This window comes from Symphodus melops, assembly GCF_947650265.1.
Source record: "Symphodus melops genome assembly, chromosome: 2".
NCBI classification, from domain to species: Eukaryota; Metazoa; Chordata; class Actinopteri; order Labriformes; family Labridae; genus Symphodus; species Symphodus melops.
In genome coordinates this window covers 18,751,071-18,774,194 of record NC_136692.1, presented here as the reverse complement: position 1 = coordinate 18,774,194, position 23,124 = coordinate 18,751,071, and the positions used below count along the sequence as shown (strand labels likewise).

Below are 23,124 nucleotides of genomic sequence, written 5' to 3'. Positions count from 1 at the left end.
TGTGCGTGCGTGTGATCGCGTCTGTATGTGCGTGCGTGTGATCGCGTGTGATGTCTGTGCGTGCATGTGATCGCGTCTGTCTGTGTTAGCTCACGCTAAAACATGCAGACAGCAGAGGAGCAGCACCGAGAAGCTGCAGGTACACCAAACTCGCCAAAAAGTCATATTTATGAAAAATATTGGTATGAAAAACAAAATCACACCCATGTTGAGACAAATCCTATGGTATTCTGAGCACCGTTGATTATATTTTCAGTGTAAAACTCCATGATTCAGTCAGTGTTTTACGCAGTGCCGAAATCATAGGAACCTAAAATAATAACACATTAAAACCTCAAGTATTTTAGGCTCAAGTTCAAGTGAAGTCACGAGTCATTGGTGTTAAAGTCCAAGTCGAGTTGCAAGTCTATCATGATTAAGGCAAGTCGAGTCCAAAGTCATCAAGCCTGTGACTCGACTTCATGAAACACACTTAAAATTCATGTGTACCTGGAGGTTTGATTGCATGCAAAGTTTACATTCAGTATAGGAATCATTAAAAAGTCAAGGTCACCTTCCTTCCTCTCTAATTTGTCTTTCCCTGACAATCTTCCAGTAAACTCCAATCACTGAACGTGTTCGTTTTCACACCATTAATCAGATCCACATCCTAGGCATCCTTATCATTCATGACTCCACTGCTTCCCTTTTCACTGGGACTTCCTTAGCTTCCGGAATGCAGAGCTGTCTAAGAACTCTCAGGTGGTTCAAGTCCATTACTTTTGGAGATAGAAAAACAATGCTGAGATGTTCTGATTGAGGCCTATTAAAATTCATAGCTGTGGAAAAGGCCAGATAAAACAATGTAGCCCTGAAGGGCAGATTGCTGTATGTGGATGTTCATGCGTGTATGTGTGTTTATCAAGACAACAGTGAGAGGCAGACCCTGTCCAGGACCCCTGCAGACAACCAGCCCCTCTCATTCACCTCCACAGTCGTCTATGCAGCACTTAGCCAGATCAACCCTCAGAAGGCTGCTGGTCCTGATGGCACCCCCGGGCACTTGCTGAGGGCATGTGCGGAGCAGCTCGCTGGGGTTTTTACGGACATTTTCAACCTGTCCCTCACCCAAATAGCTGTGCCAACATGTTTCAAAGAAACATCCATCGTCCCAGTGCTGAAACACTGTAGCCCTCACACCCATCATAGTGAAGTGCTTTGAGCGACTGGTCATAGCACACCTGGAAAACCGCCTCCCACCCACACCCACATACCAGTTTGCTTACCGCAGCAATAGGAGTTAGGAGGATGTGGTCTCTACTGCATTGCACTCTGTACTACTGAACTCTTCAACCCGAACCCTAAACTCTGTCTCCCTGCCAAACTCCGCCCCCTGCTAACCCCACATCACCTCTCACCCATCCTCTCCCCACCACTCCTCCTTGTAACACCTGTACAATTTGTTCATATTATGTATCTGTAATCTAGTATAGCATGTTCACTGCACCTTAATCTTAATCTGTACATTATAATGTGTAGAATATATTTATACTTCTGAGACTTATTTAAATTTATAGCATCCATCCATTTTTAAATATTTAATTGCATTTCTTCTCTATTTCATATAGTATGTTCATACTACCTCAGTGAGTTATTATGTGCTGTCACTTTAACGCGTTAATTAAATTAATTAATTACACTGCAACGCGTTATAAAAAATTAGGCAAAATTAATTATAGCACACTTGAATAAAAAATTCAATGGAAATTTTACCCAGAAACTATAGTCCGTAAGAAATGAGCATTTCAAACTTGGCCCATTGAAGGACCCGTACTTGTCAGTGGCACGTAGCTTCAAACATGCCTTGCTAGCCAAACCATACAAAGCAGGACTGAGGTGAAAATGTTGCGTCCATTCAGCAGCTCACGAGCAGCGCAAACTCTGCTGGAGGACGGAGCTCGGTTCATTTATAAAGTCATGAGGGTGGAGACTGGGAGACCAGATCGATGTTTGTCTGCAATGACCCAGGTTCTGCATTTCCCCGATGAAAGATTGGAGGAAAGAAACGAGACAAGGCATCATTAATTAAAAAAACAAAACAGTTTATATCATTACAAAAAATCATCAGAATTAGTCTGTGAGATAGTGAATCGTGATTATGCATTAAAAATGTAGAATTCACAAGATTTGAACATTTTAATAAGAGTCATCATTATAAGATTAAAGAGCATATGAATTGAAATGTTATATTATGAAAAGAACTTCTTTTCAACTTTTTATTCAATCACTAATAAAAATGTGGATTCCAAATCTTCTCTTAGTGTATTCATTTTGTTTCGTTGTGCACTACAATTTTGTAATGACAAGAAATTTGAATTCTTTATTTGGGGACCTTAAGCAGATATGAGATTAAAATGACATTAATTAGATTAATTAATTACAAAATCATGTAATTAATTACATTGTTTTTAATCGACTGACAGCACTGTTATAATTACATTTTCTAAATGCATTCACAACAAGAGAGTAAGAAAAATATTTCTTTATTATACAAACAATGGTCAACACAAATAACTTTAGTGAACTCAACATACAAACTCAACTTGAAATGACACAAAAATAAGGAAAGCTAACTCACAACAGGTATTTACGTCTATAAGACATTTTTACAGAAGGCAGCGCAGACTGAAGCCAGAGTACTGTCCTCTTGAGAAAGCTTATCTGATCTTCCAGACTCTGCGGTTTCCCTCTCCAAGCAGCAATGCATCCTGAACAAACTGTGTCTATATGCTGCATGCCTGTAATGACAATGCAAGTTGAGCTTGAATCCTGGAATAAAAGGAAAACTGATTTTGAAAAAGAAAAACCTTTTACACAGTTAGTAATGCATCAACAAACCATTATGACATACTGTATACATGGTTGCAAACTATCCATAATATTACCCAACAAGTCAGTGATATGATCAGTTTCACTGCTAACGGGAAAGCAACTATTCAATGGCAGATTAAACATAGAGCAGAAATTATTTTTAACAGACTGAGACATAAAGTTAAGCTGCAACATTACCCATGTCATCGTTGTGTCAAAATTAGGAGCTTTACCAGGAGCAGAAAGTCAAAACAAGTTACGTCTCCGGTTTGTAAACGTAGAGAAAAATATATCCATCTTACGCTGTCTCGTGTAAGTTTGTAACCTTATACCGGTCTATAACTAGTATGATATATGTAGCCATGGATACAGATATCATGGTAATAGTTGAATAATAATTATTATTATTATAATAATGATACATTTTATTCATGGGCACCGGTCCAAAAACCCAATTTTTATTTCATTTAATATGCTATTATAAGGGCTTAACATTTTTTGAAAATCATCACATTCTATTTTTATTTACATTGTAAACAGCGGCACAACTATTTTGGAAAATGGGTTGTTCCATCTTCATACTTTATCATTGTATCAGAACAATCGAACATGGAGAAGCTATATTTCAATGTGGCTAGGATGTGATGCACAGAAATCTCCTGTGGTTTAGCTGTGAAGGCTTTTTAAGCAGGTTGATACATGCTTATAACTTGGATACATTCTGATCTTTTTTTATTTTTTTATTTCAGTTTTCAAGAGCATGAGTCACAAAGACTGCTCAACTGACTGTGTTTCAATAGGGAGTGTTTAAAGTTAAATATGGAGGAACACATTTCTATCAGGAGACAGAGTATTAAGGCAGGCAGTGTTCAGATTTGAAAAAGGCCCATTCGAGTGACATTTACACAGAGGTGGATATTATAACTGGTTTATTTTTAACAAATGAAAGAACACTTTAAGAGTTCATTGCAACAAAAAAACCATAGCACTGTTCAACAAAGTTTCTTTGAATTGCACAATTGGGACAAATAAAGTTTTTTGAATTTAATACAGTTACATAAGCAATATTGTCACATAAATCGTCGTTCACTGTATTTTTTATGTGTGACATTCACCAACCTATCGATAGAGGCCTGATGAAAATACTTTTAATCCAGGGAAATCTGCTCTGGACCATTTCACGATTCCTAGGAAAGGTAATTATGAGGAACATAAAATAAAATAAAAAGCGTGCCTCTATTGCAGTGTGGCCTTCAAGCATTAAGCAACCCTTATAACACCAGTCCATCCATCCATCCATTTTCTACTGCTTATCCGGGGCCTGATCGTGGGGGCAGCAGTCTAAACAGAGACGCCCCCAGCCTTCCCTCACCCCAGACACCTCCTCCAGCTTTTCTGGTGGTACCCCGAAGCGTTCCCAGACCAGCCGAGAGACATAGGGTACGTCTCACTTTTCTTATTTGCAGTCTCCTCGGTCCTCGGTCCTCGGTCCTCGGCCGAACCGGAAGTAGTTCCAAAGCCGCCATGTTGAGGATCGTCCCAAAGCTCTTATAGCGAACGGAGGAGAGAGGATCGAGGAGAGAGGAGGCTGATCCGAGGAGCGATGACCGAGGAGACACGAGAGCCGACTTCACGGAAGTCTTTTCACTGACAGACACGCCCCCTTCTCGTATATCACTCACTGATTGGACGCTGCAGCAGATCAGACTTCAGTGAAACTTGTCAACATGAGCAGAGTTTAATACGGGAGAAAAGACGGACATTAAAAAGACGCTAAACGGAGCGTGGGACATTTAAACAGATGATGAACATCAGTGAGTTTGTAAAGAGTCGCTCTGTGATGAGCTGGGATTAAAAAGAGTCTGATGAAGAGGAGTCCGTTTTATATTCTCACTTATTTATCTTCTGAACGTTTCATCATTTAGATTCTAATCAATCATTTTCAGTATCCTGACACATAAATATCTGTGTTTATAAAATACAGAGTTCGTTGTCTAAATACAGGCTAGGTTAAGTCCAAACTGTTTAATAATAATCAATAATTATAGACAATTCAAAATGAAATCTTTGAGTCAGTAGAAACTGTCCTTTTGGTTTGAAACAGACTGCAGGTTGTTCTTCAGGTGTTTTTTTTAATCAGGTAAAGACACTAAACACTGTAACTGTGTGTGTTTGATGAGAAATAATAGAGTGTGTGTGTTTGATGAGAAATTATACAGTGCGTGTTTGTGTGGACATAAACAGCTGTTCGGCTGATTGACAGTTGAACGTGATCAGCTGATGTCGCGTCATGTGACGCTGCCGAGGAAACAACGTCTCATGTGTCTTAAAGCTGATTTCCTCGGTCCTCTCTCCTCGGCTTTGTTTCCTCCGTGCATCTCTGGTGGGCGGGACTAAGACGCAAGTGGAGGAGACAACTCGGAGGACACTCGGTGCAAATAAGGGAACTGAGAAAGGCCCATAGTCTCTCCAGCGTGTCCTGGGTCGACCCCGAGGCCTCCTCCCGGAGGGACATGCCCGGAACAGCTCCCTAGGGAGGCATCCAGGGGGCATCCAGAACAGATGCCAGAGCTGCCTTAGCTGACTCCTCTCGATGTGAAGGAGTTGCGGCTCTACTCTAAGCTCATCCCTGGTGGCTGAGCTCCTCACCTTATCTCTAAGGGTGCACCCAGCCACCCTACAGAGGAAGCACATTTCAACTGCTTGTATCCGGGATATTGTTCTTTTGGTCATGACCCAAAGCTTACGTCCATAGGTGAGGGTAGGAAAAAAGATCGATAAATTGGTAAATTGATAGCCTTTTCTTTCAAACCAATCCATGTGTCAATCTTGTGCTCCATCCTCCCCCCTCGTGAACAAGATCCAACATCAATATATTACAAAACTCCATTATATAAGCTAATGAAATCTGCATGAGTGCCTCTACACACAGGTGGAGAAACTTGAGACTTTGCACATAGAGGTGGAAATTGCGTTCAGGTCACAAAGAAACGGGATTGCGGGATCAATGGTTGTTTTGTTCAAATAAACATGTAGGAACAGCTTTTTGATGTTATTCTCTGCTGTGCTGCTCTATCCTGTTGATAATTGTTTAGAAGAGTGGCGAGTGTGATGAAAAATTGTTGACCGTTTGTGCAAAAACAGAACAAAAAAAGAAGTTATTTCCTGGTTGTCTTTCCCTGGGATCTGATCTGTCTAGTTTTATGAGTTGGAATGTTTAAGTTAAATCTTGGTGTATATTTAACTCTTATAGTTTCTATATTTTGTACATTTTTGGTACTTTTCTACTTTGTACACCATGTTATATTATTTTGTTACTAATATTGTGTGTTTGATGACCTGCTGCTGTAATGCCACAATTTCCCAGTTTGGGATTAATAAAGTCCATCAATCTATCTATCCATCTATCTATTATGTTGCCAGTTTGAAGGAAATCCTCATAATGTCTAACAGCACACTCAAATTTGGCAATCTCTCATGTGCCTAATGCTTCACACTCAAAGTCCAGATTATTTGACTAGTGTGCGTGCTCTGTTCTGTGCTCAAGTACGTTAATAATAATACATTTTATTTATAATGCCCTTTTCATCAACAGATCTCAAAGTGCTACAGTACAGGTTAAAAACAGAGAAGGATATTATTTAAAAAGGTTTAAAAACAAAAGCATCTAAGAAGGACCAAAAGCTTTGTTAAAAAGAAATGTCTTTAGACCTTTTTTAAAACAGTTAGTTGATTGTGGTGCCCTCAAGGTGTCAGGGAGGGCATTCCACAGACGTGGGGCAGCAGCACAGAAGGCCCTATCTCCCATGGTCCTGAGTCTGGTTCTGGGTACGTGGAGGAGGTTTGAGTAAGTGGAGCGGAGGGAGCATGTTGTATTTTGTGGTTTGAGAAGTTCTTTGAGGGGGGCATGTTCATGGATACATTGATGTATGAGGAGGGAAACCTTGTACTCAATCCTGGAGGAGACAGGAAGCCAGTGGAGTGAGTAGAGAATGGGGGTGATGTGCTCATGTTTCCGCACTCTCATCAGGATCCTAGCTGCACAGTTTTGGATGTACTGAAGCCTCCGCAGGCTCTTGCTAGGGATCCCGATGAGAAGTGCGTTACAGTAATCCAGTCTGAAGGAGATAAAGACATTAACCAGTTTTTCTGCATCTCAGAGGGAGAGAGTGGGGCGAAGTTTGGCAATGTTACGGAGGTGGTAGAAGGGGGTCTTGCAGAGGTGGTTGATATGGGATTCAAAGGTGAGCTGGGGGTCCATTTTTACACCAAGATTTGTGACTGTTGATGAGAGGGGGATATTGGAGCCAGAAAAGGTGATGCTGGTTATTGAAGATGATGATTTGGTCTGGTGAGGGGTGCCAACCAGGATGGCTTCGGTTTTCGCGCTGTTGAGTTGGAGGAAGTCATGCTCCATCCATACCTTTGTCTCCTCCAGACAGGTGGTAAGTTTTGACGGGGGTGACTGTGATGATGAGGGAGGGGTTGCAGCTGTGGCATTTACATAGAGTTGTGTGTCGTCTGCATAGCAGTGGCATGACATTTTGTGGCGGCTGATGACTTGACCAAGGGGGATGAGATAGAGGATGAAGAGGATGGGGCCAAGGAGTGACCCCTGGGGGACACCGCAAGTGACTGTGTGTGGATTTGATTTGGAGTTTCCCAGGGAGATGTATTCTGTCCAGTTTGTGAGGTATGACTTGAACCAGCTGAGTGCAGTGTCATTGAGTCCAATGGTGAGGTGGGGCCGGTTTAGTAGAATGCCATGGACCACTGAATCGAATGCAGCAGAAAGGTCCAGGAGGATGAAGAGGGAGGGGGAGCCAGCATCGGATGATATGAGGAGGTCGTTAGTGACTCTATACGAGGGCAGTTTATGTGCTGTGGGTGGAGAGGAAACCGGACGCCGATTTTTCGAAGAGGTTGTTATGTTTAAGGTGGTCCTGGAGGTGGGAGGCAACTGCTTTTTCAAGTACTTTGGATATGAAGGGGAGATTGGAGATGGGCCTGTAATTGGATAGGACTTCCAGTTCGAGAGTGCGTTTTTTGAGCAGTGGTCTGATTATGGCATTTTTCAAGACTGAGGGAACGTGACCAGATTGGAGGGAGTGATATATAATAGCGGTAATCAGGGGACTTAAGACAGTGATGTGGGTTTTTACCAGGGGGCTTGGGAGAGGGTCCAAGGCACAGGTGGAGGGTTTCATCTTTCTGATGATGTTCTGCACGTCTTCTGATGAAAACTCAGGAAAGGAGTTTAGTGGTTGAGTGATGGCATGTGTTGGGGGAACAGTTAGGGTGGGAGGACCAGAGAGGGCAGAGCGAATGTGTGCAATTTTTTTTGAGAAAAAACCCATGAAATTATTGCACTGCTCTTCTGTAGTACCAGTAAGTTGGGGGGGGGGGGGGGGGGATTTTGTTGTTTGAGAAGGTGGTTGACAGTGGAGAAAAGCTGCTTGGAATTTCCGGGACTATTTCTGATGGCATCATAGTAAAACTGGGACCTTGCCTCTTTGATGGACTCTGAATATTTTTGTTTGTGCTCACAGTAAGTTTGTTTATGGATAGTGAGGCCAGAGGCTTTGTAGCGCCACTCAAGGACCCGCCCAGCTGCCTTTATCTTACAAAGCCCATCTGTGAACCAGGGGGCTGAGCGGGTGAAGGTGACTGTTCTGCTGACGTTAAACTTCCCTGCCCTGGCATGGTTGGAACAGTTGCTCATGCACGAGCACAAGCATGGGTAAACAGTGTGAACATTAGGTATAATCAATCCCTGCCTTCCTTATCAAGAAACCCAGGAGTGCTGTATCTGATCAAAAGTGATCTTGCTTCAGCACAGTACAGGGCAACTGGGTTTAGTGTGAGTGCGCCCTTGGTCAAAAAACAAATTCCCTCTTCAGACGGTCCTTCCCCCCTCTTGTAAATGAACTGATTGAGGTGTCCTGCTCTTATCAAAACTAAAGCTTCTCATGGCTTCATTTTAATAATGTCAATATAAATCTGCTTGCTGCTTCTGATGTGCTGAATTCCTATACATAACCGGATATTGACCTGAATTTTTTTAATAAGCGAGGCGTATCCAACTCCTGGTGTTTGATAAATTGAGCAGATTAAAGTTTTTTGTTGTTCCAACAACAAAATTAATTTAGAGAGAGAAAAACACAGCCCAGGTATCATTCTATGAAAATCACTGATTGGTCATGCAGTACATCCCCAGGGAACTACAATTCTTGTCTGTCAGACCACGACCAACAAACAAGTCTTTTTGATTCAATTCCTTGGATTCCTACATTAAACAAATTTCAAGGACAGCTTATTTTCACCTTCATAATATCTCTAAGATCAGGCAGATCCTGTCACAAAATGATGCTGAAAAATTAGTTCATGCATTTGTTACCTCCAGGTTGGATTACTGTAATTCTATTTTAGCAGGGTGCTATGGTAAATCTCTAAAGACCCTCCAACTCGTCCAAAACGCTGCAGCTCGTGTTCTTACTAGAACGAGGAAAAGGGACCACATTACTCCTGTATTGGCTTCTCTCCATTGGCTCCCTATAAAATCTAGAAAAGAATTTAAAATCCTTCTGCTCACCTACAAAGCTCTAAACGGTCAGGCACCATCGTATCTTAAGGAGTTAATTGTACCGTACTATCCGACAATAACATTACGTTCCCAGAATGCAGGCCTGCTCGTGGTGCCTATAGTCTCTAAAAGTACTATGGGAGGTAGAGCCTTTAGTTATCAGGCACCGCTCCTTTGAAATCGTCTACCAGTCGGGGTCCGGGAGGCAGACACACTAGGTACTTTCAAGAATAGACTTAAAACTTTTCTTTTTGATAAATCTTATAGTTAGGGCTGGCTTAGGACCAGCTCATAGTTATGCTACTATAGGCCTAGACTACCGGGGGAGCTGGCACCAGGATCTCTTATCTCTCTTTCCCTCTTTCTCTCCCAGCTTTCTTATCTTATAGTAATAAGATATGTCTATAGTGACAAGCAGTAGCTTGTCACTATCTTTGTATTCTAACCTCTCCCTTTGAGCTCTCTTAGGTTCCTTGAGCTCTCTTAGGTTCCTTGGGACTGTTGGTGAGGATGGCCTGCCCAAACAACCCCCCCCCCCCCCCCCCCCCCCCTCCCCCCGAGGATGGCCTGCCCAGACCCCCCCCCCAACCTATCCCATCCTATTCTTCTTTCTGCATCTTGTCCCATCTCCCCCATCCCATTTTCAAGCCCGGCACAGTTTAGCAGATGGTTGTTCCGTCATGAGCCCGGGTCTGCTGAAGATTTCTGCCTGTTAAAAGGAAGTTTTTTCTTGCCACGCTATGACGGATTAAGCTGGGCTCTTGTAATATAGCCATAAGTAAGGTCCTTTACCTGCTTTTGTAAAGTGTCTTGAGATAACGCCTGTTATGAATTGACGCTATATAAATAAAGATTGATTGATAAAGATTGATATGTCTCTCCGCCAGAAGGTCTGCTGTATTCTTCCGGTCATAATTATATTTTTTCATTTATTTTGAGTTGTGTTTCTTGCCTGAGACAAGTTTAATATTTACTGTTCTTTTTTTTTTAACTCTTTCAGAAATACCTGGCTCTCTAGATGTTACTATGTCAGCTAGTCATAGAGTACGGCCATAGAGACAATATAGTAACTTTGAAGCTCATGGCAAAACGAAAACAAAAAAACAGATGAAGATTGAGTTTGAAGTAGGCAATGAATGGAAAAAATTAAATGGTGCCAAAAGCTCAGCAGAAGTGAGGGGAATTGCAGAGTCTTCAGTTAATTCTCTGTGTGACCTATGCTGTGACCTAGAGTCCACTTTGCTATTCCTTTTCATCTTGAATTTTAAATGAGGAATAAATATTCTAAAGGTGAGCCCTTTCATGACACTTTGCCCCACACCGCCTAATCTGCCTCAGGAAAGAAAATTGTTGTAAATGCAGCTTAACTTAATTGCATGGAAAATACTCACTTTGGTTAAATGCCAATTAGCAGCATATGTCAGCTTTAAAAAGAGGTCTGGCAATCACGTCGTATATTTCCAACAATTAAGACAGAATTAGGCAGATTCTTAAAAAAGCGGACATTTAAAGCAACATGGATCTCAAATCAAGCTCATCATTTTTATTTTTTATTTTATTAACCTTTATTTAACCAGGAATAATCCCATTGATAATCTCTTTTGCAAGGGGGTCCTGCCCAAGAAAGCAGCACAGTAGGTTCACATCAAGTACACATTTGGACAACATCAACAAAACAAACATAAAAACAGCTTTCATTATAATAATGTTGACATAAACTTATTTTTTACGAACAAATTTGACACATCTTCCTCAGTCTCACAGTAAACCTGTGAAAGCATCTAGGAGAACTGTGACCGTGGTGTGAGGTTGTAGTGCATCTGTTTGGCGTTGCTTTCTTCGCAGACGCAGCTGTAGGTAATTTGGCTGTCTATAGCAACATCTATTTTTTTCCTGTATTGATGCTTGTGTGGCCCCGTCTTCACACTCTGATGTGCACTGATAACTAAATGAATGGCCACTTAAGGTAACAACCTTCACCATGACTGTCTGTGTAAATGGGGGAATATGACATGTAGTGTAAAAAGGCTTTGAGTGGTCAGAAGACAAGAAAAGTGCTATATGAGTAGAAGTCTATTTGCCATGATAGACACTTGACATTGCCAAGAAAGTCAAAGCTTTCTTGATAAGCCTTCATACTTGCCAGAAAAACACTTTGCTAACAACAATTAAGAAAGTTATCATGGTGTCTCGGTAAAAGGTTTCGAAAAACCATAAATGGAACATGAGATTTTTAACCAAAAACACAAGGTATGTCCAAGTGATGACAGTGCCAATGAAAAAAGCAATTAGTTTCAAGCCCAATTTAAAGGGTTGCTTATGGATAAGCTTACCAAATTCAAAATGAGAATAGAACTGGCCATGCATATGTAATCCTGCCTTAATTGGAGTGTGGCATGAATATAAAACGTCTAGCACGGTAATGATCTGTTGGCTTGGTAAAGACAGGTCCATTCCAACAGTATTTTGATAAAAATATGATAAAAACACATACAAAACAATATTGGCATGGTTAATATGAAGTTCTTATCTTAAATTATAATTATTATATTATTATATTTTCCTGCATTCAAACAACTGATAGCTTGATTCCAGAGACCCTGGTTCAATGAGGTAAACATTTTGGCTACAGTGAACTGCTGGATCACATGCAGAAAGTCCTATGAAACCACAGAAAATTGACATATTGAAGATAAATACTACTGATGTGATTAAGGGTTTATGTCAAATAAATCTTGGCAAATAAAAACCATTTTACTCAATAGGTCATGGTTTATAACTGTAGATAACCTGATTATAATATCCATTTATATTTTTTATTAATACGGTATACATCCTCAAAACTTACTGTGCGTCACCATTCATCTTATGCTGATATTATTGTATTGCTTACTTTACTCTTTTCACATATTTACCAATATATCTAAAGAAAATCTCAGTTTAAGACCAAGTTACTGTTGTACGTCTATAAAAATGGAAACAGATACCTGCAGTTGAGCTGAGCAACCAAGCATATGAGACTGAACCAAGAAAATATTACAATTTTATGCTTTAAGTGAAACCATTTCTAAGAAGCACAGTAATGTTGTCTTGCTTATAAAGCAAGTGATGCCCCAAATTTACAAACAAGTGCAAAATTATCTTATTTTAACAATCCAATTGGAGGAGAGCTGAAATGTCCTGAAGAACCTTACCTGAGACAAGTGGCCTTTCAGGTCTTTTAATATGTTTAAATATTCCTGCTGATGGTGACATTCCTGCAACAGATACTTAGATTTCCACATTTCTCCAAAAACCAAAGGGTTAGTAAGTGAGAGATTGGTTCTAAGAGAGTGAAAGAGTCACACGGATTGTATTAGAAGCTTACCTAAATCTGTGGTGAACACAATCCTGCTATCGTTGTCAGACAGCGTGTACGGTTGGTGCCAATGCATCAGAGATCATAGGCACAAACTCAGACACAAATACAGATCATCAGAACATGCACTGCCAAGCATAGATAGAAACAAGGCACTTTATGTCTCCCACTACTCTTAGCCCCATCTGTCTACATCTGTTTCTCTGCTCCAGACTGTCATGCACACATAAACACTGTTGACACTCTGACACAAACACAGAAATAAACACCATCTAATAAATATATTATTACAAATACACATCAACCATGGAACTACATTTCCCCACTACACATTAACAGGGTACACTTCCTTTTTAGTTTTTTTTTTCTCTGATTTTTTGTGGCCCACTGTTCTGTGGTTTTGTCTTCTTTCATCCATTACATCCATTATTTTTTATCTATCTCATTATCACAATAAATTTTTAAAATAAAAAAATACCAAAAATCTACCATTCTGACATATACAACAAAAAAACTGCCTATTTTCATGATGAGGCATCTTTTTCAATATACCTCTTTCCTGTTTCATTCAGATCCTGCTCTACTTCAGGAAATTTACTTCATTTACTGCCTTCGTATATTCAGTTTGTCTTTTAATTTGATTGTAATCTTTTATTTTTTAAACACTTTCTCCCCTCTTTTCCATTGGCTCCTTCTTATATCATGTTCTTTTTAATCTTTACTATGACTTCTCCAACCCTATTTAACCCATATTCCTCTTCCTTCTTGTCTTTATTTAAATCCCTGAGAGTCCCTGAGTTCTTTTTCTGTCATCTTTACTTGTTTACATTTTTTCTGACCCATGCATTCTTTACCCTTTTCTCCTTTTGACGACAGCACATCAAGGGAGATTAATATTCAAAACCACAACAGTGCTTCACAGAAAAAAAAACAAAGAGTTGCAGTGCCACCTGTTGGCCAGCATTAGTAATTCATACACATACTGTTTAAGGAGAAAAGTGTATTTTTTTTTAATACATAATACAGGACAGAAAACTTTCACATTCTCACAAATGAATGCAGCTGGAATATGAAAGCAGTAAGCACTTGCTCTCATAAAAGTCAACTTAGGGAAGAACAATCTTTTACTCAAAATACTAGACAAGAACCATATATTATCTTGTAGTTTCATTTCACTACTTGTCTGCTCTTAAAGATGGCATGAAAATGTGAAGTGAGCGAAAATAGGGGCCTCAAGTCTCATTCCCTTCATGGCAGCCAAAGACAATAAACAATGGCATCTGCTGACAAGGAATTAAATCACAATCACAGCAAAGGTACGATTTAAATGTAAAATAGCAGAGTGTGTGTGGAACGTGAGGAATGGTTCAGCTGACCCATGCACGCCACACGTACATGTGATTATTTCATTAACGTCACAAGTACACACACACACACACACACACACACACGTTTAATAATCAGAATTGGTGTTATTGCCAAGTACATTTACATACACAAGGAATTTGTGTCAGTGTATTGGAGCGAAATAAAAACAAGGCTTAAATAAAATAAAATATGAGAAGCACTTGCCAATATATAAAATACAATTTAAGCGTTAATGATGCATAAACAAAGCCTTCACATTACTGGGATTTTGTCTGACTGCGGGGTTGATGAGAGTCTCTGTTAAGTGGGAGTAGGGCAGGGGGTAGAGTCTCAAACAGTCCATGTGCAGGGTGAGAGGGGTCAGCCATGATCTTACCTGCACGCCTCACGATCCTGGATGTGTGCAGGTGTGAGAGATGGTAGATTGCGGCTGATTACCTTCTCTGCAGAGCGGATGATAAGCTACCAGTGATGAAGGAGGAGAGGTAAGTATGACACGTGTCATGACTGACAGACGCGAGTCTGTGCATGTTTAATTTTATTTTTCAGTCACTTTAGGGGGCGTTCTCTATATCAACAGGACAGGCCTAACAAGTTGAAAAAATCCTGGCGGACTCCTGGAAGTCCTGTACTCAAGCCCATGTTTGTGCACCATAAACAGCGGGGCACAGCCCTAGAGAAACACTGCTCCAGTGTTGTTAATTGGTATGTCGTCAGATAATAAATTCACTTCCCTGTCCTGCCACATCTGTGAGCGTCCATCTGTGGAGACCTCAGCGGAGGTTCAGTGGGTGCAGCCCTGGTATGCCTGGAGTCAAGCCCGGCACCTCGTCACAGTCCTGCCCAGAGTCAAACAGAACATGCCCCGTGCAACTGTGATAAAACTATAAACCAAACAAGCCTTTGCTCTCCTTTGTATAAAAGAGACGTATTTATGCACAATATTGATAATCAGCGGATGTTTATCAATATAAAACCGGTCCACATGTCGCAGACACTTATTGTCACTGAGGCAAACAGTCATCTTCTGGTATCTTACTGTCAGGCAATAAAACATCATCAAATGTTTCCAAACAAACAGACGAGAACTCCTCCTCCTGCGTTTTGCACTGCAGACGGATCAGCTCCATGTGAAGTTCACGTTCTTCAACTGAGTAAACTCAGTTAAAGAGCATATGACAGGTGGAAGACACCATGATCATAATCATAGGGAAAATAAGTTAACAATTCTATTTTGAAAGAAATTTGTAAATTAATAAACCACAGGATCTCCCGGAGACATTTTAGTACGTTTGCTCGCTTTACTGGATCTGAGTGTCAGTCCCGTCAATGAAGAGGAAGAAAATGTGTTTTCCTATACATATAATGGTCAATTGGCTTATTATGAACCTCTTAGGTGTGAGTAGGAACAGGTCAGGATTAGGAGGAATAACAGCCACAGGAGAGCAGTTAGGGCCGGTGTGTCCTGGTTAGTGACCGCTGTTAGCTTGCGATATGTAATGCTGTGTTCACATCAGCATATAGAAAGTTTTTAATCAGATACAATAACTTAAAAAATATGTAGAATTAAGTGTCAGTGCTGGTCATTAGTCATTCAGTTGTATGGGATCACCTTGTAAAAATGGTCAACTTATACTGCGTTTTACGGCGTTACAGCGCTGTGCGTGACATAGAGCCCGATCATACAGCCGGTGCAAATACAGCACAGGTGTCTTTATATTTTTATTCCCTATGTAGCCCAGTGTTCATGTAGTTTAAACAGCAAATTAATATAGGCTAGCCAATAAATTCTAGGGTGCAGTGTCATGGTTTGGTTCTGTGTTTCCTCTTGTTTTAGTTTTCATTTGTTTCCTTGTGTTGATTGTTTCCCTTGTGTGTTTTAATGTTTCATAGTCTTGTTTACTTTAGTCTTTAGTGTTTCCCTGTGTCCTCCTATGTTGCCTGTAAGTTTATTTCCTGTTTTGTGTTTTAAGTCTAGTCTTTAGTGTTTCCTGTTTTATTTTGTAATATCTGGTTTAGGTGGTGTGGTCAGTGTTGGTTTTTACTTTGTACTTGTCCTCAAGTGTTCTGGTCTTGTGTTCTCTGTTCCTTGTGTTTCCCACCTGTGTGATTGCCCTGATTGTCCTCACCTGTGTCATTAGTCTCACCTGTGTCTAATTACCTCATGTCTATTTAGTCTCTGATTTTGTTACCCTCTGTGTCGGTTCATTGCAGTTTGTCGGTGTTGTTTGTAGTTTATCGGTCTAGTGTGTGTTTTGGTACCCTGTCTCCTCGGATCACTTGGATTTTCACTGTTCCTCATTTTTTGTTTTTGACCGGTAAGTTTTTGTTTGTTGTCTTAGTATTTTAGTTTAAATAAATCATTTGTTTTTTTCTGCACATGGGTCCTCCTCCCTGTTTTTCTACCTCTGTTCGTGACAGGCAGTATGCTCCTGATATTAAAAGTTGAATACAAGTTCACAGAACACGTCCTCTGAACTTAACCCACACAGGATGCACGACAATGCACACACTCGGAGTATGTGTGCTGTTGTGCATCATTTAATTGTATCGGCAAACACAGTGATATTAAACTGTAACTCCACAGTTTAATATCACTGTGTTAGCTGATACAATTAAATGTGTTTTACTGGGATAAAGGACTGAGAGACGAAAAGCCTTTTTTTCAGTTTGTTTCCAAACACTCCAACCTGCGTGTTCTGTCAATAGCCTAAATGCAGAAACGCATGCAGAAGCACACACTAGGAGTTAGATTTATAACACACCATACAATGTGTTATACGATAGTTTGTTCCTGGTATCATATAGTCATGCGATGTATGACTAGTCACGAGTGCCTACCATTTATAATGATACAGACTGTCCAGTTTCTATTAGGCGCATTTAAGAGAATTACATTTTTACATTTTCTTTTTTTTTTTTCATATACTTTATTAATCCCGCGAGGGGAAATTCGGTTTTCACTCTGCATTTAATGGAGAGGTCTCAGAGTGAGGGGGCTGCCCACAGAGAGCGCCCCAGAGCAGTTGTTGGGGTTCGGTGCCTTGCTCAAGGGCACCTCGGCAGTGCTCAGGAAGTGGACTGGCACCTCTCCAGCTACCAGACCAATTTCTGGACTTGGTCCGTGCCGGGACTCGAACCGGCGACCCTCCGGTTCCCAACCCAAGTCCCTACAGACTGAGCTACTGCCGCCCTAAATAGACATAGACATAGACATATTGGCACGTCTGGAGATTTTAATCCTGAGAAAAAACTTTTGTGCCTATGGCATTATGGTTTCTTACCTTCCTGTGTTGTCTGCCATCAGGAGACAGCTTCCAGAATGGGGGTGATAATACACATGTACATCATACATTCATTTCATATTGAATAGTACATATATCCAGTTCATTGCTTCCCTATCCAGAGGTGGAAGTGCACTTCTGGGAAGTGCAGGATTACCATGGTCAGGGATGTCCTTAACATGGTTTACCAGGCTTTCCCACTTGGCTGCCATCTCATCTGGATCCCCATTTGGATTGGAAGCAGCAATCCAATGTAGATGATTTGTTATAACTGGTCTTCAGGTCTTCACACTCCTGCTCCTTTGCAGCAGCATCCAAAGCTTTTTGTAAGCCTGTTTTCAGTCAGCAGTACATGCTGGGAAAGAAAACCTATTACTGACGTTATAATGTAAATAATATTGTTTATGAATATTATATTCTGAGAAAGTAAAGTTTTACTACCTATTAAACGATGGAGAGTTTGAAGTTACAGTGAGAGCCACAATGTAAAAAAGCTGAGGAGCTGCTGGAGAAAAGCACTGCTGTTCTGTGCATCAGGACCTGCAGCACCGGCAAAAGAGGTTCCCCAGCTATTATCAGCAACTCTAACAGATTTAAGAACAATTCAACAGTGAAAGTGGAGCAAAATTCAAGTTATCAATGGTGTGGCCCTCTGACAGAGGGTGATACTAACGAGACAGGTGAGGAACATCAGGGTAATCACAAAGGCGGGAAACACAAAGAACACAAGACCAGAACACTGAGGACAAGTACAAAGTAAAACCCAACACTGACACCACCACCAAAACCAGATCTACAAAATAAAACAGGAAACACTAAAGACTAGACTTAAAACACAAGACCGGAAATAAACTAACAGGCAACATAGGAGGACACAGGGAAACACACTCAGGAGTAAAGAAAACCACACTAGGAATCATACATATACAGAACACGAGGGAAATAATGAAAACTAAAACAAGATTAAATACAGAACAAAACCAAACCATGACAGTACCCCCCTCTTAAGGGACAGCTCTTAGATGTCCCAAAAACTCAAAAACCATCCCAGGGTCGGTGGAGGGGGTCCGGAGGAGGGACTCCGGACCTTCAGGCATACAGGCCTTTGTCAGTTGTGGTGGACGGCCCGGAGGCCGAACAAACACAGGGGAAAGTTCTGGGGGACGGCCAGGAGGCCGAGCAGGCAAGGGAGAGAGTTCAGGTGGGCGGCCGGGTGGCCGATCAGACATGGCAGACAGTTCAGGCGAGCACCCGGGTGACCGGCCAGTGAAGGGCAGGACCTCCTCCAAGGGCCCAGGAGCCAGCCCGATCACAGACGAAGGAACATCCGGCGTCGGCCGGAACACAGAGAAGGAGACGTCAGGCGTCGGCCGGACCACAGAGGAGAAGACGTCAGGCGTCGGCCGGACCACAGAGGAGAAGACGTCAGGCGTCGGCCGGACCACAGAGGAGAAGACGTCAGGCGTCGGCCGGACCACAGAGGAGAAGACGTCAGGCGTCGGCCGGACCACAGAGGAGAAGACGTCAGGCGTCGGCCGGACCACAGAGGAAAAGACGTCAGGTGTCGGCCGGACCACAGAGGAAAAGACGTCAGGCATCGACTGGGCCGCCGAGGAAACGTCGTTGGACGTCGGCCGGACTGCCGAGGGAAGCTCAGACGTCGGCCGGATCACCAAGGGAATGTTGTTTTGCGTCAGCCGGACTGCCGAGGGAAGCTCAGGCGTCAGCCGGACCGCAGAGCAGACATCGTCGGGCGTCGGCCCGTATGCCGAGGGAACCTCAACTTGATGACGACGGCGTTCAGCAGGCACAGGAACAGGAAACTGACAGCGTTCTGCCAAAGCTGGTGGCAGACGGCGTTCAGCAGGCACGGGGACAGGACGCTGACAACGCTCTGCCGAAGCTGGTGGCAGACAGCGTTCAGCAGGCACGGGGACAGGAAGCTGACAACGCTCTGCCGAAGCTGGTGGCAGACAGCGTTCAGCCGGCACGGGAACAGGAAGCAGACGGCGCTCTGCCGGAACGGGAACAGGAAGCAGACGGCGCTCTGCCGGAACAGGGACAGGAAGCAGACGGCGCTCTGCCGGAACAGGGACAGGAAGCAGACGGCGCGCTGCCGGAACAGGGACAGGAAGCAGACGGCGCTCTGCCGGAACAGGGACAGGAAGCAGACGGCGCCCTGCCGGAACTGGGACAGGTAGCAGACAGCGCTCTGCCGGAGCTGGTGGCAGATGGCGCTCTGCTGGAACAGGGACAGGAAACGGACAGCGCTCTGCTGGAACAGGGACAGGAAGCAGACAGCGCTCTGCTGGAACAGGGACAGGAAGCAGACAACCCTTGCCGAGACTGGTGGCAGATGGCGTTCTGCAGGAACAGGAAGCAGACGGGGCTCTGCCGGAACAGGAACAGGAAGCAGAGGCTCTGAGGCACCATGAGGCTGAAGCCTGGACTGAGGCCTGAGTTGTGGTCTGGGTTGAGGACTAGGCCGAGGCCTGGACCTGGCCTGAAGCCTGAGCCGAGGCTTTGTGGAGCCTTCTGGCTCCAAGTACAACTCCATTAAAAAGTCCACAGGAGCATGAGAGGATATGGAGTCCGGACACCGTGTTGCCCGGCCTTGTCTCCTCCTACCTCTTGTACCAGGGAAAAAAGCAAGCCTTGTCCCATCCCAGGGAGAAGGGTTATTTAAACAAAAAATTTCTGCTGGGTCCATTTCAGGTCGGTTCATTCTGTCACGTTCCGGGTAGGAAACAGGAGAGGAGGACCCAAGTGCAGAATAACCAATAATTTATTTTAACAAAAAGGCAAAACAAAAACTTACTTAGAAAAACCAAAATCCAAAAACCAGGAGGCGAAAACACAGGGAGCAGGGAGAAGCAGCAACCAAAGACACAACGACATACAAAAGACAATGACACTGACAATGAACCGACAAGAAACTGAGGCAAACACAGAGACTAAATAGACAAGGGGTAATCAGACACAGGTGATACTAACGAGACAGGTGAGGAACATCAGGGTAATCACAAAGGCGGGAAACACAAGGAACAAAGAACACAAGACCAGAACACTGAGGACAAGTACAAAGTAAAACCCAACACTGACACCACCACCAAAACCAGATCTACAAAATAAAACAGGAAACACTAAAGACTAGACTTAAAACACAAGACTGGAAATAAACTAACAGGCAACATAGGAGGACACAGGGAAACACACTCAGGACTAAAGTAAACCACACTAGGAATCATTCATATACAGAACACGAGGGAAATAATGAAAACTAAAACAAGATTAAATACAGAACAAAACCAAACCATGACATGTGCCAGTTCCTCTTGTCCCCAGAGTCAGCATTCCAGTCTTACCGACCTGTGCTTGATTAAGAAACTGAAATTTGAATTGTGTCTGAGTCCTGTATTTGGTCCAGTGTGACAGCAGCAGTTGTGTCTCATGGCTTTCCTGCTCATTTTCCTGCTTTCCTGCTTCGTCCTTTATACAAGGATGCAGCAGACCACACCACATTGTTTGAATGAGGGCTGCACAATCACAGCAAACATGGGAGGAGCTGGAGTCCTCAACACCCTTACAGGTTTGATAATTATAATCATCTTAATGATTAACAAAAAATAGTATCATCAATTATGTCTCTAATGTTATGCATTCTAACCTGCTACTTTTATGTGTTTTAGACACAGACCCTGTAGCCCAGGGGTGTCAAACTCCAGTCCTGGAGGGCCGGCTTCCTCAGACTGTTAGATGTCTCCCTGCTCGGACGCAGCTGAATCCAATGAGTGACTCGTTATCAGGCTTCTGCAGAGATTGATGACAACACATTGGTTTAAAGCAGGTGTGTTAGAGCAAGGAGACATCTAAAAGTCTGAGGAAGCCAGCCCTCGAGGACTGGAGTTTGACACCTGTGCTGTAGCCATGGTGTTCAACAAGGCCACACCTTGTTTCTCATTGATTTTATGCGGTAGCACCTTGAAACTGAAGGTGAGGGTCTCCCAAAAACACTTAAAGATTTAAATGCAAGGCTGGAAGGACACAGTCGGCAAATTGGGCAGCCATTCCCAAATGGACCATACTCGTCAACGCCTACAAAAGAGTGAAGGACAACAATAGAAGTACTGGCAAGGGAGCCATGCGCTTCCAGTTTTCTGCCAAAATGGACACACTTTTGGGAGGGCAGCATGATGTGATGTTCCCTGTTGTTGGGACGTTAGATGGGTTAGAGGTGTGCAGACTAGAGGCTTTAGGACACTGCAGCAGTAACTCAGGTGATACTGAAACCAGGCCAGTCACACCACAGGGGAAAACATCCAGACCTCGTGTTGCAACACCCACCGTCTCGTAAAAGATGGAGAGTGGATGAAGATGTAATGCAGTTCCTAAGAGACTCCGAAGAAGCCAGCCAGCAGCGCCACGAGAAGCTCATTAATCAACAGAAGTCCGTACAGCAGCGCTTCACTAAACTCATTAACACTGTTTTAGAAAAGCTTTAATGTTTCTTTTTATAATGTTGATAACTTTTTGACTTCCGTTTTTTGAATATATATATATTTTCTTTTCTTAAATATTTTACACAACTTACTGGACTTTTGACTGTGCCTTTAAGTTTTTTTTGTGTAGCAATTACATCTGGAATATTTTGCACATCATTTTTTTTGCATGTCTTTTGTCAATAAATTATTGACCGCACTGACATTTTTTCCTTTAAAGCTTCATTGTGGGCTGTAAATTCAGTTACATTTATTTCGGCCAGAGATGCTCTTTCTTTTTTTTCTTTTTTTTTTACATAGCTCTTTTACACATCCATTGTCTTAGTTATATGAAAAAACCAAAACAAAAAAAAGTGTTAGATTCTAAGAATTACTGATTGTTAGATTAAAAAGTAATCCATGAGCCATTATAGATTTAAAATATTCATTTAACTCTGGTACAAAACAATGTTAAATGCTTTGAAACTTATGAGGACATACATGCATTGAATTCATAAAATAACAAAGAAAAACTGAATTAAACAGTTTTTCTTGGTTCAGAGAAAGAAATAACAATGAGTAAATAGCAGGGTACAGTATAGCATAGCATTTCCTGAAAACTAAGCACTTAAAAAGATGTTGGTCTATTCATTTTTATTGTCCTGCCTTGGTAAACCATGTGGGTGTTCCTGGTACATCTCTGAGGTACAAATGCACATTTTGTGTAGAAAACAGGCTGTCATAACGATCATCACCATAGCATCAATCAGGGTATTCTGCAGATCACGAAGACGCCTTGCACTTCCCTCGACTGATGTTGGCATTCTGCTTTTGGTCTTCTCTCCCCATTGTCACATTTCAGAGTGATGACAAATGGAAAGGCCTGTCCTATGTATTCACTGTCTAACAGCAAGCTGTACTCCTGCCATGTTGTGTGGAAGTTGGAAGACCATAACATCCTGGCATCATGAACCCTGCCTGGTGGTCCAGCACAATCATCTACAATCCTCTGAGGGAGAAGGGAGTAGAATGATTTTCTGTTCATGTAGTCTCCTCCTCTTATGGGTGGCCTCTGCACCCTTATGTGGCACCCATCAATTGCACAGATGATTCCATTGAGGCCACAGAGGTGTTGGAAAGCAGCGGCAGATGCTGCTTTTCACAACTATTTGGCCAGGAGATGAAGTGTCCTCCCATTGACAT

The 23,124-nt window shown here is 42.3% G+C and overlaps 2 protein-coding genes across 2 annotated transcripts in view; one reads left to right on the top strand and one right to left on the bottom strand.

Annotated features, from left to right (window-relative positions):
* The window catches only part of LOC306820059 (uncharacterized protein), a gene marked incomplete at its 3' end in the record, with an annotated part of 177,954 nt that extends 158,723 nt beyond the window's left edge, over positions 1–19,231 (top strand). The window contains exons 2-3 of the mRNA XM_079337713.1: positions 18,129–19,032; positions 19,159–19,231. Coding sequence (XP_079193839.1) covers positions 18,671–19,032; positions 19,159–19,231 — 435 coding nt within the window. The 5' untranslated portion in view covers positions 18,129–18,670. The remainder of the gene's footprint in view (positions 1–18,128; positions 19,033–19,158) is intronic.
* A 3,334-nt stretch (positions 19,232–22,565) lies between these two features.
* LOC306820058 (uncharacterized protein) lies at positions 22,566–23,124 on the bottom strand (the record flags this gene model as incomplete). The annotated part of the gene is given in 3 exon segments (XM_079337712.1): positions 22,566–22,741; positions 22,744–23,076; positions 23,079–23,124. Coding segments are annotated over 3 exon segments (555 nt in total).